A 16,951-nucleotide genomic window follows, 5' to 3' on the forward strand; every position below is an offset into this window, starting at 1 on the left:
TCTGGATGAAATGCTTGATGGGGTGCGCAGATTTCATGAGCAGGATTCGGAGGTGAAGAGAGAATTCTATTCACGTGATGATTCAAAGAGGGTGTTGTACAACACCAACTTTGATTTGTACACAACTCCTGCGGTTAATTGGAGGGATACATTCTCTTGTGTAATGGCTCCAAGGCCTCTTGATCCTCACCAACTTCCTTCAATCTGCAGGTACATATGGTTTCTACTTTCTATTTTCTATTTTTAGAAAGTAGAAACAATAGAACAGAACTCCACTATGCTATAGTAGTTAGTTGGTTCCATTCAAATTTTAGCCCATGATATGAATTGTATTATTTATTAGTAAGTTTAGTGTATAAATTAAAGCCAGAAGAGCTGTGCAAACAATTTCTTTAGTGAGTCGTGAGTAGTGACTTATCAGTTCATTTGGTCACCACAACTTAATTGGCATAATTGCTCCATAAGTCCATAATCTTATTAGAATTTTGTCTCTTCTGGCTATTCATGATTTACATTACTAACTAATGTTTGTTTTTCATGATTGTAAAATCTAATTCCCTTTCAGAGATATCATAAGTAAGTACACAGAGTATGTTAAGAAATTGGGACTAGTTTTATTTGAATTGCTTTCTGAAGCATTAGGCCTTAATCCCAATTATCTTAAAGACAAAGATTGTGCAGAAGGGCTTTTCATGCTTAATCATTATTACCCTCCTTGTCCTGAGCCTGAACTCACTCTGGGAACAAGTGGCCATTGGGATTCTGGCTTCCTCACCCTTCTCCTACAAGATCAAGTTGGTGGACTTCAAATCTTCTATGAAAACCAATGGGTTGATATCACTCCTGTTTCTAATGCTCTCATTATTAACCTTGGTGATATGATGCAGGTGGTGATTATTTTTTATAGATATTTTTACATATAAGCATATAAAAAAATCAATACCTAAATTAGTCACTATATATTTTTGTATATAAATGTATATATTATTTAATTTATTTTCAATATATATTTTATATTTTAACGTATATTCTGTACGAGTGATTAATTTAAGTAATTAATTTTTTGTGTAGATATAGTATAAGGAAAAGTATAGGTAACTAATAACATTCTTGAACAATGTGAATTAATAGGATTAAAAGAATAAATTTAATTAGGATGTAGTGTACTTGTATTTGATTGGTGGTTGTTCATATTGTTCAAGATAATAGCACTCCCCATAGTATAATTGTTTTACACACTACTTTATGGCAATGTGAATTAATGTCTCTAACATTTTTAACAGCTGATCACAAACAATAAGTTTGTGAGCTCCAAGCACAGAGTTCTGGCTCAAAAAATAGGTCCACGAGTTTCGGTTGCATGCCTTTTTAGACAGCATCTTGAACCTGAGACTTCAAAAGTATATGAACCAATAAGGGAGTTGGTGACAGAAGAAAATCCTGCAATGTACAAAGATATCACAGTGAAGGAGTTTGTTACGCACTATTATGAAAAAGGACTAAATGGTGTCTCTGCACTAGAGCACTTCAAGCTATAATAATAATACATACACACAATTGAGAGTTTCAGCATTTCCTCAAATTGAGTACGAAATAAGAACTCTGAAATCTGTGAAGTTGTGATCATGTCTTCATGATATAGAAAACTATTAAGTTATGTAACAGGCTACTTTTTTTTTCTTGTTTGGGTACATTTGTGACTTATTACTTAATTTATGCCTAATTTTAGATGCGTTTGTGTTCATTTTTTTTTGTATTATTTTATTTGATTTGGAATTTGAGAGATTAATATAATTTGGATGTACTATAAAATTAACCTTGAGAGTTAAATGAAAGCATTATTTAGTCACCAAAAAAAAAATGAAAGCATTATTTTACTCTGTAAAGTGATGAGAATCCTAGTAGTAGTATACTCATTTAGGCAATTGTCTCTGTTCTATTTGTATTTCTTCTTTATAGTACTTGCACAACTAAATTCAGATTTATCATTAATTAAAATGCTAAAATTATAAATAGTGTTAATATTATAAGTCTTATTTTACATGAATTTCCAATGTATTAATAAATTATAATTAATGTAAAATATTATAATTTTTTTTATGTGTAAAAAAAATCTTATCTATCTTTTCATGCACTAATTAATCATATGAATTGCTAACTTACTGCATTCACCTTAATCTTGCTCATAATTACTACATGATACCATATTTAAAACATATTCTATTTCGAGTTTGGATCGTCTAAGATTCGCCAATTAAAGGCCACATTGTTTCACCATATTTAAGGGTACGAATCCTGGCAAAAAAAAAAAAAAAAAAGGGGTACGAATGAATGGGTTGTGTGCATTAATCACATTGATTAAGGCATGATAAAGATTGTCGTGTAACAATAATGCATTCTAGCTGTACATTTATATTGATATATCCCAATAAAAAAAATATTCATATATGCTCAATAATGAGAAATAGGAGCTGTATGATTGCAATTGATTTACATCACATATTTTAGAGTATCTTTAATACTAGTTTTAATTTTAATTTTATTTTAAATTTTATAAAAATATTTGTGAAACTATATGTCATAAATAGTGATTTGAAATTAAAAATAAAATTTATTTTTTTAATACTTAATCTTAATTTATTTCGAATTTTATATTATTTATAATTATTTTATTAAAATAATTAAACAAATAACAATTTTTTTATTTTTTATTAAGATGATATTGTATTTTTAAAATAATATTAATTTTATTTTATAAATTAATTCTAATACAGATTTTAATTTTAAATTAATTTATTTTAAAAAATTATCAAAATTAATACTCTGTTAGAAATACTCTTCATGTCAATTATGTGAGTAGAATTTCAGTACTAATGTTACACTATTATTTTATTTGATATATCGAGTCACATGATTTGTATGCAAAACTTTAGCTTCAGCTAGCCTATTTTGACATTGATCCTAACTTCTTTTATATATATGGTCAATGAATGCCCAAAAAGACCCTTGGTTCCTTTGGAATTTGGATATATAAGATTTTTTTATTATTTAATATTATTATTCTTTTAAAACAATAATGGCTGACACTTAGAAGTGACTCTATCGAGTATCGACATTAATTGTAGTAGTCTAGATTCATAGTTCTTTTTTTCATGTCCCTATTCCTTGATTATACAGATAACATGATTATATTATCTAATATAGAAAAAAATTATTTGAAACATTAAAAATATAATATTTTAATGCTTTTCGTCAAAAGTTATATTTTTAAAATATTTACTAATAATTAGATGACACAAAATATAATTCGACTTTAACCCCCCAAAATACGGAGGCCAATTTTTTTAAAATATTATTTAGACTAACCAATTAAATAGTCAACTTTAAATCAATTAAATCACATAACTTGAAACTTTAATTTTCTTCAAAACCCCGTTCCACATGACATGGCCAATATCAAATCATACGCTCCCACGTCTCGAAGAAGGGTAGTCTCAAATAATGTTTATATATTTTTTATTTCTTAACATTTTTATAAAAAAAGAAAAGTATATACTATATAGACTTAGAAATAATGAGAAATAAATTAAGAAAAGAAAAATATGGTTTTTTTTTATATTCTTACTGTACTGAAACGAAAACATGTTAAATAGAAGACCCGGCGCACATTGCGACCATTCATCATGCATGAGGCACCGTCCTCTTTCTCTTTCTCTGCCCTTTCTTTTGTTTTCTCCGTTTACTCATCTTTAAATATTCATTTAGAGTAAACTATTAAAAATAGTGACTCAAAATTTATATAGTTGGTAAAAATAATTTTTTAAAATTCTAACGATAAATAAATTTTTAAAATATTTAAAAATACGATAAAAAATAAATATTAAATATATTTAAAAAATTAAATATAAAATTTTGATATAATTTTTTAAATATTATTAAAAAATATTTTTATTCTTAAATTTTGGTAATTTTATGTGAAGTAAATATTTTTAAAAAATTTTTTATTGTAAGTGACTTCATTTTAAAAAAAATCTAGAGATGAAATTTTGTTTTAAATTTTTTGTATACCTTCTAAATATTTATTTAAATGTTGCTATAAAAATTTAGATCAATTGAATAAATTTTTTACCAAATAAAAAATATTTTTATATTTATAAAAAATATAATATTTATTAATTATTTTTATCGTATTTTTAAATTATTTAAAAGTTATTTTCATATTTTATCAATAATATCTTTAAAGAATTTTGTTGTTAGCATGTGAATCTTTTTCGGTACGAATTGATAATTAACTCATAATCATTATTACTCAAATTTATTCCTTATAAAAAATACAGAATTAATTAATCTTCATTAGAATTATTTATCATATTTTAATATTTATTATAGAATATTACGTTTTTATTATTTTAATTTTCTCAACACCTATAAATATCAGTATATATTAAATCATATTACATATATCTTAAAGAAAAAGTCTAGGGGGCATTAAAATCTGGCCGCACTTAGCCAACAAAACAAAAATAAGTGATTCTCCACTATTAGATGAAATCTCACACCATTAAATATACTATTGATAACTAATTAATGACTACAACTCATAAAATCATAATTTAAATACACACAAATCTTTTTCTATTACTCTCTCCTATCATTTCTAACATTCCTTTTATCTATCCAAAAAATTGGCGGTGTTATAGAAGTAATCTAGAGAGAGAATATATAGCATCATTCCATACCATCATAGGACGACATAGCTTATTGGGAAGGGAGAGGAATTAATTAACATGGTGGTCACTAATAACCAGGAAGATGGAGGATATGATAGGTTCAAGGAGTTAAAGCTTCTTGATGAAACAAAAGAAGGTGTGAAGGGTCTTGTTGATGCTGGTTTGACTAAACTTCCAAAGATCTTCATTCACGACAACCTTACCACTTGTTCCTCTCATCATGTCAGTGCTAATATTCCAGTCATTGACTTGGGATCACTGCATGAACAAGGTAACTCATCATCAAGGCATCATATCATTGAGAAAGTGAAAGATGCATGTGAAAAATGGGGGTTCTTTCAAGTGGTCAATCATGACATTCCAAAAAGTGTGTTAGATGAAATGCTTGATGGAGTGCGTAGATTTCATGAGCAGGATTCTGAGGCAAAGAAAGAATTCTATTCACGTGATATATCAAAAAGAGTGTATTTTTTGACCAACTTTGATTTGTATACAGCTCCATCAGCTAATTGGAGGGACACTCTTCATTGTGCATTATCCCCTGCCCCTTTTGATCCCAACCAACTTCCCTCTGTTTGCAGGTATTTCTATAACTCTCTGGTTAATTGGTAATAAGCTTTTCTTTACTGTAAAAAAATATCTTTATATAAAGTTATTTAACGGTTTTTAGTTTTATTTTCATACAAAAATATTTTTGTTAGAGTATTTATTTTATATTATATTATATATTTTATAGTTTTAGTAAGATTTTTTACTTTTAGTTTTGTCTAATTATTTTTAATTTAATTTAGTCATGATTTTTTTCATGTATTTTTTGGGCCGATAAACGGGCTAGCCTAGTCCATTTAGACTCGATCCATCTAAATTTGCGAATTAAACGGACTAGTTCTTTTAAACTTGTTTTATTCACGAGTTATAATTTTTTAGTCTGGATTGTTTATGGTCAGTCCAATAGATTAAAAAGGACTCACTTTTTTATTTTTATATTTTATCTTTTGAAAAATATTTTGACAAAAAATTATTTTTAAGTTAAAGATCTTAAACAATAGTTTTTCTTAGTTGATGAATAGCATTTTTTGGTCAGATCAAAAGAAATATTACCTAAAAATGTTAATTTTTTTTAAGTGTAAAAAATTTAAACGGCCTGCCTATTTAATTCGTAGACTAGTATGTTTAACCCAAAATTTAAATATGATTAATTTTAGAGATAAACTGTGCTCATTTAAATAGGTAAATGAACTAGTCCAATAAATTTAATCTATTTTAATACACCTATATATTTTAATGAAAAATGTTGTTTTATAGAAATTTTTATAATATTTTGAAGGTAAAATAGATTTTCATATCAATGATTAATATGAAATAAATTTATTACTTGTAGAGATATAACGATGGAGTACTCAAACAATGTGAAGAGATTGGGACTAACTCTGTTTGAGTTGCTATCCGAAGCATTAGGCCTTAAGCCTAGTTACTTTAAGGATATAGATTGTGCAGAAGGGCTTTTCATGCTTGCCCATTATTTCCCATCTTGCCCTCAGCCAGAACTCACCTTAGGGTCAAGTGGCCACTGGGATACTAGCTTCCTTACGGTTCTTCTTCAAGATCAAGTTGGTGGCCTTCAAATCTTTCATGAAAACCAGTGGATTGATATCAAACCTGTCCCTGGTGCTTTGATCATCAATGTGGGTGATATGATGCAGGTAATAACCTCATCAATTATCTTATTAGGAGAATACATGTATCCTTCTAACCGTTTTTTTTTTTAATTGGTATTTTTTTTGAAAAGTGTTTAAAACTAGCCAATTTTTGTGATTTATAATCATCAATTAGTTATTATTAATGTTTTCGATGGTGTGAGATTACATATAATAATATAAAATTATTCACTTTTTTTTACTGATTAAGTAGTGCTAACTAAATTTTAATAAAAATACTAGTCCCTTAGTCTTTTTTTTTAACGGTAAATAAGTGTGATTTTTATGGTTAAAGTATAGAAATTAAGAAATCAATTAATTGAATAAAAAAAATAACTACTCACATGAAGTTTTATGTAAATATAATAATTAAAATTTAATTTAAATAAATATTATATTAAATAATTTAATTAAATATATCAAATCATACTATTATTTTTATACGAAAATATCTTTTGTGAATAGTCATTTAAAAATAATTTATATTGATAAAGAAAAACAAATTGTTTCATAAATATTTACAAATGATGGTAATTTTTTTTAGTTGACTAAAATGAACAGTAAATAAAAAATTGGTGTAATTTTTATGTTTATAAATCATAATATATTAATAAATGAATTTGCTTTTATAACTAATGCTTCATATATATTGGAAGAATAATTATGAAATATAAAATTAGAATAGATAGCAAAACTCTATCTTTGCATATTAAGTCATGTGTGGAATTTTATTACATTACTTCAAAACTAATGTACCTATTAAAAAAGAGGGCTAAATGACATTATCTAACGTCAAATTTTACATCTTGTTATTTTTTGCAGCTAATCACAAATAATAAATTTGTGAGCTCTAAACATAGAGTTTTGGCTCCTAAAATAGGTCCACGAATTTCAGTAGCATGTTTCTTCAGACAAGATCATCCACCCGAGACTTTTAAGGTGTATGGACCAATAAAAGAGTTGTTGACTGAAGAGAATCCTCCAATCTACAAAAATATCACAGTAAATGACTTGATTACATACCAAGATTCCATAGGGCTAAACGGTGTTTCAGCACTAGAACATTTCAAGTTGTAAACTATGAAGAATTTGAGTAGAAAATACAATTGGCTGATGCAAGTTATGCAAATCTGGTTTGGAGTGTGTTAAAGTGATGAGAGATTCCAAATTACTGTATTTGAGTTTGAATTTGTTTTTTTTTTTTTTTATCTCTAATAAATTCATGTTGAAATGCTTTTGATGTAATACATATCTAGTATGAAATAAAAGTTGAGTATTGGTTAAATAATTCAGGTATTTGTGACAAAAATTGTTCATATAAGGAAATTTATCTTAAATAAAGAAAGTGGTCCATCATTTGTACCATACGTAGCATCATTGTCGACTTGTCGTATATATGGCACGTTAGCCACATGACAAGCCAAGTTATCGATAACATTTCATTGCATGCTAAAATATTATTTTGCGTAACAAGAGCAAGTGAAGACGAATATAGCAGTCATAGTGGAAATTGATTCTTTTGAGATTTGCCACAATATAATGCCTAACCAAAAAGCAGAAAGTTCCATCTTATACTACTTGTTTACGGTGTTAAAAATTGTCTAAGACACACATACATTGGTAGATCTTTCATTAACAGTTTTTTTTCAAAATTATATATCAAAGACAATTTCGATATGATTTTAAAAGTCGTCAAAAAATTATGTATAATCTTAATTAAACTCATACAAATATTTCAAAATATATGCATTTAAGAGCTTTATTAGAAGCACAACATATAGCCACAAACAAACAGTATTAAGGTTGTATTTAAAAGGGAGACTAAAATTGAAAGACAAAAATTAAGTGACACAAACTGAATTATATATGATATAAAATATATTTAACTGAGTTATGCTTCAATATCATATTTGATTTTAAGATAAATATAAAAATTATAAGGTAGATTTAGAATTTGAAAAGTTTTAATTTTTGTCCCTTAAAATTTCAATCTTTCTGTATCTCCACTTTTTAGAGGTATTGAAGGAACTAAAACTTTGTGTTTCGAAATTTTTAAATCATCAAACATAATACTTATAATTAATCTTTCGATCTCAGTTCCAAGAAACAAACGCAACCTAATAGTTAACATGATTGTCATTCAACAAAAACTAAACTTTGTGACTTTTAATTGATACATACAAATTACTTAACCAACACGAGGCTTAGGGTTTTTATTTCATATACTACATAAATACCCAAGCTATGGCATTTGGACATACATGAACTTATTATTATTAGATAGAAAACCAAATTATTTGACATTCATTCATATAAGACACATGCTAATTCAGAATCTCTCATCACTTCTTCAACACATACACTCCAAATAAAACAAACTTGCATGACTTTCAGCCAGTTTCTCTTCAAATTCTTCATGCATACTTTACAACTTGAAGTGTTCTAGTGCCTTGACACCATTTAGCCCTATGGAGTCTTGGTATGTAATCAAGTCATTACGGTTATATCCTTATAGATTGGAGAGTTTTCTTCTCTCAACAACTCCTTTATTGGTCCATAAACCTTGAAAGTCCCAGGAGGATGATCTTGCCTGAAAAAGCATGCTACCGAAACTCGCGGACCTACTTTTGGAGCCAGAACTCTATGTCTAGAGCTCACAAACTTATCATTTGTGATTAGCTGTTAAGAATGATGACCAAACATACATAAAGTTGTTACTTACATAATTAATGTCATTAATATTAATTAAGTATACATCTCCTTTAATTTAGATAATTGATGAATTGAACTTACTTGCATCATATCACCCACATTGATGATCAAAGCACCAGCCATTGGTTTTCATGGAAGACTTGGAGGCCACCAACTTGGTCTTGAAGAAGAACTGTGAGGAAGCTAGTATCCCAATGGCCACTTGCCCCTAAAGTCAGTTCTGGCAGAGGGTAAGATGGGAAATAATGGGCAAGCAGGAAAATCCCTTCTGCACAATCTATGTCCTTAAGGTAACTGGGTTTGAGTTCTAATGCTTCAGAAAACAATTCAAACAGAGTTAGGCCTAGTCTCTTGACTCTGTTTGAGTATTCCATCATTATATCTCTGCAAGTAATAAATTGATTTGACATTAGTAAGAGAGAAAGTTAGTAACCCTTGATCAATATTCCAAAAGTTACTAATACTAGAAATCATATAAAGGGAAGAGGATAAGCGAGAGAAAACTAAAGAAAGTTAGAAGTGAAAGTTTATTAAAATAAGAAAAGTAATACAGGTGAAGTTTACCTATCAAATTCGTACGTTTAGACCATTTTTTAAGTATTGAATTTAAAATTATTTTTACTGATGCAATAATATATAATTAGATAATTATATAAAACTCTTTTACACTGCATGAAACTGAAATTCTGCACAATGTTATCAAATTCGTAAAATCTAGCTAAATTTAAACCATAAAATTTTATTGTTACTCACTCGAAAGTAGTACAAGTACCTGCAAACAGAGGGAAGTTGGCGAGGATCAAAATTTGGTCAGGAAATACACTCTTTTTGACATATCACGTGAATAGAATTCTTTCTTTGCTTATGAATCCTGCTCATGAAATCTACGCACTCCATCAAGCATTTCATCCAACACACTCTTTGGAATGTCATGGTTGGCCACTTAAAAGAAACCCCATTTCTCACACGCATCTTTCACTTTCTCAACGATCTCATGCCTTGATGATGAGTTACCTTGTTCATGCAGTGATCCCAAGTCAATGACTGGAATATTAGCATTGACATGATGAGAGGAACAAGTGTTAAGGTTGTCGTGAATGAAGATCCTTGGAATCTTAGTCAAACCAGCATCAGCAAGACCCTTCACACCTTCTTTTGTCTCATCAAGAAGCCTTAACTCCTTGTACCTATCATAACCAGATTCATCAGTGCCAGCTGTTCCACTCCATAAAAAAAAGTTGCTATTTCAAGACTTCAGTGTTTAGTAGGAAACGCATGCATGTAATGTTATTTTGCCTTGATTGCCTAGCGGAGTTCTTAATTATAATATCTTATATCAATTCTTGGACAAGGTATGAGTGCAATCAATTATAGGTACATGAAAGCCAACTTTATTTGATTATTAAAACATACATAATCCAATATTAGAAAGTGGTTAAGATTTGATGGCAACCCTAAAAACAGTTTAAGGTGTAATATGTAACACCCTACCACACAGAGCCTTACGCTTAAGTCGTAAGGCAGAGGTAGCAATGTATTACGACTTCTAAAAGAAAAGGATATGTACATAGATATAGTTGAATGAAGTCATATCTAGGAGCCTTGAAAGATAAGCTAATAAAAAACGATTAACATGAAATCGTGTCACACTCGTATGGATATTTGTAAAACGGACAGGAAAAAAAATCAAAAGGGAGCTGAAAACATATATATATATCAAGGTTCCAAAACTTAGATAGCAAGCTCCAGACTCGACCTACGAAGCTAAGGCCGGCCAGAGTATATGATTATATATATATATACAACCCAAAATAAAACTCAAACCACAAAATAAACCCCTGTATCTCCAAGTTGACCTCTAGGAGGGACAAAACACAAAATGTACATGTGGAGATTCTATAAACATGTATACATAGCCCAAAATCAAGATATGACAGTCAAAAAGGTAGTTTTTTGCTTGAAAGGAGGATATCCAGACGCTCAACGAGGTGTCTCTCGACCTGCATCTGAAAAACAACAACATAGTATGGGATGAGAACCAGAGGTTCTCAGTATGGTAAAGGTGCCCGCATAGTTAATATAAAAGGTCTCAGAAAAGCCAGAGGCATTCCTAGAACTCCGACACTCAAAATCATTCTTAAATTAAATAAACTAAACCAAAAGTTAGGTAAGTTATCTAACGTATTCTAGTTCTGAATCTAACTTTAACTTAATACTTCACTTTCTGTCGCCTCCAATCCTCCGAATCACTGGTGGAACAACTCTCTCTCCTCACACCTTCGTCAAGAGGGATATCTCACAAAACATACACATATAGTTCAAGTAAGGAAAACACAGATAGAGAAGCATTTACAGCATGTAGAATAAGTAGCGGATAAGCAGAATTAAACAGTTAAGCAAACCAAAACAATGCACACTCAAGCAAACAAACAAATGCATATGATGTATGCCTGTCCTATGGCTGATGAGTCTCATCTGTCGGTTATACAGCCAACCCGACAAGTCCTGGTAGTTAACCATTGGACAGTCCCTCTGTGCGCGCATCCCCAAGCTCAAATATAATATTCCATGGAGTCACACTCCAAGCTCAATAGTATAGTATTCCATGGAGTTAAACTCCAAGCTCAATAATATAGTATTCCATGGAGTTAAACTCCAAGCTCAATAATATTCAATATTCATATTTATATGCATGCCCATGGGGAATCCGGGGAGTTAAAGTGCCCGGTCACATCTTGCGACAGAGGGTCAACAAATAGTCTCAAATACACAAGCCACATAATAATCTCTTTCTTTTTAAAATACCACCTCAAATCAAACTCCAATTCTTAAAGAAATTTTGGCATTATCTCCTCTAAGACTCAAATTTCTGCCACCCTTCAAGGGTCCCAACTATCAAACCAAACACCTCTCAGTCACTCAAATCATTTTCAGTAACAAATTATTTCATAATCAAACAAATACCAATATTAAATATTTTTCCAAACCGACCAACTTCAACAGCAAATTATTGACAACAGCTAAACCTCACATTTTATACCATATACACAAACCATCAATTATTCACTCAGTTCATTCCTATCTTAAGGTCTTCTAGCCTAAGTTTTCACGTGACATTAAATATTAACTACGAGAAACCAAAACCATACCTTCGTATGGAATCAAAATATTCAAAGCTCCGGAGAAGCTTTTTGACTGAGCTATCGAAGAAGAAAATGTCCAGAATCGTCTATGCCTCATAAAACTCCCGTTAGCCAAACCCAAAGGAAAGAGGAGTTACGTCACTGTCAACTTCCACTAATAAAAAATGGTGCCAACATGTAGAGGAGAAGGTTACGAATACTCTTACCGGATTAAATTTTTTATTGGAATTACGGATTGTAAGAAATCGAAACCGAAAGGTTAGAAGAGGTTTACGTTCTTATGCCTCTCTCTCTCTCGGTCACTCTTCTCTCTCGTCTCTCATTCCTTCGTTTTCTGTATGTATATATTATATGTATGGCGGCGTAAATATAATAATGGTAATAAAGTAAATGTTACTTATTCTTTCATATGATACTATTATATATAAAGCTAGCTAATGATATAATAAAGCTAACAATTCTCATAACTATTTATTACATATATGTATATGTATAGAAAGGCTTTCCATTAGCTAAATGGCTGCCGCCTTGCGTACATGCCTAATAATAATAATAATAATAATAATAATAATAATAATAATATGATTAATGTAATAATATATATATATATATATATATATATATATGCAACGTAATCCATAATTGAAGCCGCATTTTATTTCCATGCTTTATGATTAGTAATAATAATAATACTAACAATAGTAATGATAATTATGTTGTAATAATAATAATAAACGTAATAGTAATAATAATAATACAATTATAGCAATAATATATATAAAGCTGAAAGTATATGAGTTATTAATATAAATGATATTAGTAATTTAAGGATAAAAGATATTTGGTGAAATATTAGCAAAGCTAAGTTCATCAAAGAGTATCGATATTTATTCATATAATTAAGTATCAAACTCGATAATAATATTATGATCTAAACTCTATTTTTAAATAATTAAAATATCAATTATTCAAATTAAAATATACATATAAGTTTCATTATTTATAAATTACTGGAATTATAGTTTTAATTATGTAAAATATTTCATCATAAAATATTTATATATATAATAATATGAATTTGATTGAATTCAAATAGTTATAAAATTAGTTCAATTACTGATAATAAAATATTTTTTTTCTAAAAATAAAGAATTCTAATTTTATAAAATAAATTATAACTTATTTATATTTATATTTTTATAACTGAGGGTTACTACATGATAAATATTTTTTACGAAAATATTTGATAACCAAAGAAAATCAGCCAAAAATAGCTATAACTTGTCTTATTTAGCATTCATTAATTGTTGCAACAATTAATAAATATTAAATAAGATAAATTCAAGCTGTTTTTTTTTTGTCTTCTTAGTATTATCTTATTTTTTAGGATTGGCAGTTTATCACACGAGATATTTTCATATTTAAGGTGAGATTTAAACTTCCAAATTTTTAATTAAAAAATTAATGATGAGTTAGTAGAACACTAACTCTTAAGTATTTAATATTTTAAGAAATATATATTAAATTTAAATTTTAGATATAGCAATTTTTTTTAGGAGAGAAAGAGCAATAAATATGAAATGTGCGAAAGTTGAATTGTCCAAAATATATATGGTGAGTTCTACTCAATCCCTTCTATTTCAACTTGTAAATTACCCCTCGTGACGTAGTATGTTTTAATTGGATGCTTAGTTTTAGTTTGAGTTAATTTAACTCAATAAGAGTTAATATGTTAACTAAAGTAGGGTAGTTTTGTAATTAAATATTTTTTATAAGAGGGATAAATATATAATTTCTATAAACATTCAAAAATAAAGTTATATTTTTATCAATCATCCCCATTCAGAGTTCATAACTTGAGCTTCAATGGCTACGAAGAAGCAGAACGATGATAACACCAAGAAGGCGGGCTTTACTCACTAGTGCCCCCAGTCCCCAACCTTTGTTCTCACCGTCGAAGAAGCCGTACGCTCGCCGTCGTTCTCACCCTCAAGCAGCCGACTCGCTTTCGCCCTTCCCTCAACTCTCCTTTTCTAGCAAAACAGTTCTGGAACTGCCCTCCTGAGGTTTTTCTGAATTTTTAATATTTTAGTAAATTACATAATCACCTATTTGGGCTATAATTTAATTATCAATAGTTTAACCATAGTTAACATAGCAACCAATTAAAAAATAATATGTCACAGAAGGTAAATTATAGGAAGGATAGGCTAGAATTTACCAATATATATATATACAAGTTTGAAGTTTCATTCCTCTGTGTTTCACACACAATTTTATATTATTATTTTCAAATTAATAATGGTGAAAGCCTTAAAAGCATGGAAACTCATATCTGAAACCCACTGAGGATCATCTATTTTCGCCCAATAAACAAGGCTTTCAATTTCTTTTTATTTTTTCAGTTCAATCTCTACGAAAAATTTCATTAAAAAATACTATTATTATTGTATTATTTTTGTGTATGTTTTTTTATTTTTAATATTCATTAAAAATTAAATTTTATACCATACACTTAGTAATATACCAAAAAATATGGTAACTATAATTTCTCATTTTAATAACATATTTTATTCTTTAATAATATTATTTTTTATTTTTATTTCCAATAACACAGATGCGTATCACACCAGTTTCAAAAAATAGTTATGATGTCGTCTCCTATATGATAAAGGTGATAAATCACTTTAACATTTTGTTTAGATAACTATTAAAAAAATATTAAATAATTTAACATATTTAGTTAATTTTTTTAAAAATAATACATATTAATATCTTAAGTTCTTAATTATTATCTATATAGAGATATTTTCATATAACTTTACTTTAAAAAATAGGTTCAACCAAACTAGTGGTTTTAATATGAGTTCTAATGAATAGATCATGGGGTATAAATAATATAAACAATTGATTGTATTTTAGATCCATTAAAATAAAAAATATTTCATTTTATTTATCCATTACGATTTTAGTCTTACATGGTCTATCTTTTTCTCTTTTTACTAAAGCTGTTTCATTCTTCTTTTTTTATCGCGCTGTCACCAATACACCTTACTTTCGTTGTCACCGTCTAAAGAAACAACACACCGCACTACTTCTATACTTTCTTCTCCATGCATTGCATCGTCCTTGTGCCTCTCACAACTAACGCAGCCGATGCACCTTCTTCCATGCGTCGCGCCGCCTCTATTTTTCCTGCAAGTGATGCTGCCGTTGTGCGCCTTCTTTTTTCTTCCGTAACGTCGCATCATTGCTGAGCCAAATGTCTTGTTCCGCCACTGTTTCAACGCTGCACCTCTGCCCTTGCTTTCACGTCGCTGCGTTGTGTCTTCGCCACTTCCATCACGTGCTGCTTTGCTTCGTTCATCCAGATGGTATGACCTAAATAAACATTCACATCTTAATGAAAAGAACAATCTGTATATATAATAAAATGAACATCTTACGAAACATGTATGTGCATGCAGAATCAAGAAAATCAAGTAAAATACTAATGGTATATCCAAATAAACATTCACTTTAGAATGAAAAGAACCATTCATATATATAGTAAAATGAACATCCGACTTAATTGATAAGAAATAAGTAACGAGACAGTAACTGCAGAGGCACGCGATACAACAGCTGCAGGGAGCACGCGATACAGCAGTGATGGCACAAGATTGCGAGAGAGCGGTTACAGCAAAAATAAAAAATATTCGAAATTATAATTAAACCTAATTAATTTAAGATTTAATTTTAAAATTAAAATTAATTCTTTTTAATATATTATTATTTAAGTTGTTCAAAAAAAAAAACGTTGTTCGTGTACATTCTCTTTTCGTATTATCATTAAGGTGTTTGATGGCCAAGAGAAAGAGGAGAGGTTGAATTTAAGGCCTTCTTTAAAACTTTTTTAATAAAGCTTCAAACCAAAATTTTTAACTTAGTTGCTGATTGGTCTGCGAAAATGATTATGCAGGAGACAATTTTATTTTGTCTTATAAATCGTGAAAATAGAAATAGAGGAAAGAAAAAGATGACATAGCCATATATATCTTGGTTCAGTTGCCAAATATAATGCAACCTATCTAGTCTTCACCACAACTTTCGTGAAATTTTTACTATTTTTTCAAGTATTACATACACCGATTCCCTATAACTCAACGTAATCCTATCTGGAACACTCAAACTTTAATATAAACTTGACTTGGTTATGTAACTATCTAGACTTAACACACTAAGTGCTTACCCAACTTAGTAAGAGATACTTTTTAAGTACATGACACAAAACAGAAATTACAACAAAAAGAAATCTGAAATCACTCTTGGCTTTTCTTTCAAAGTGTTTTTCTCAACCTTTTTCACTCAATGAATTTTTCTCAATACCTTTCTTTCTTACCTTTTATCTTTGAATGAATACAAAAAAAAATATATAACATTGAAACAGAAATACAAACAGTAAACCATGAAGGAGATGATGATTTACAGCCTTGAGTCTATGCGTCAAATCCAATTTCTGAACTCAAAAATTTGTTCTTCATCTTGGCGGAGTGCTCCTTTAGTGTAAGTACAATGTTTCTAAGACTTCAAACTTAGTTTGTGAAGTTACACACTTTGCTCTATCTCGATTCTTTCTCTTTGAGCTCAAATGAAAATCAATTTCCTTTTGGTATCTTGTTTGATCCAT

At 29.1% G+C, this 16,951-nt stretch overlaps 2 protein-coding genes and 1 pseudogene across 2 annotated transcripts; 2 read left to right on the top strand and 1 right to left on the bottom strand.

Annotated features, from left to right (window-relative positions):
- The first annotated feature begins 9 nt into the window (after window positions 1-9).
- LOC130982724 (1-aminocyclopropane-1-carboxylate oxidase homolog 12-like) lies at window positions 10-1,744 on the top strand. The gene is made up of 2 exons (XM_057906796.1): window positions 10-887; window positions 1,284-1,744. Exons 1-2 carry the CDS (start codon window positions 693-695, stop codon window positions 1,536-1,538), a joined length of 450 nt encoding a protein of 149 aa, XP_057762779.1. The 5' UTR covers window positions 10-692; the 3' UTR covers window positions 1,539-1,744.
- Window positions 1,745-4,787: 3,043 nt separating this feature from the next.
- LOC130981500 (1-aminocyclopropane-1-carboxylate oxidase homolog 1-like) lies at window positions 4,788-7,572 on the top strand. Its single transcript, XM_057905092.1, has 3 exons — window positions 4,788-5,311; window positions 6,112-6,433; window positions 7,250-7,572. Exons 1-3 carry the CDS (start codon window positions 4,788-4,790, stop codon window positions 7,502-7,504), a joined length of 1,101 nt encoding a protein of 366 aa, XP_057761075.1. The 3' UTR covers window positions 7,505-7,572.
- A 1,280-nt stretch (window positions 7,573-8,852) lies between these two features.
- Window positions 8,853-16,951, bottom strand: LOC130981501 (1-aminocyclopropane-1-carboxylate oxidase homolog 3-like; annotated as a pseudogene).

Source organism: Arachis stenosperma, chromosome 5, assembly GCF_014773155.1.
Source record: "Arachis stenosperma cultivar V10309 chromosome 5, arast.V10309.gnm1.PFL2, whole genome shotgun sequence".
In the NCBI taxonomy this organism is placed as follows: domain Eukaryota; kingdom Viridiplantae; phylum Streptophyta; class Magnoliopsida; order Fabales; family Fabaceae; genus Arachis; species Arachis stenosperma.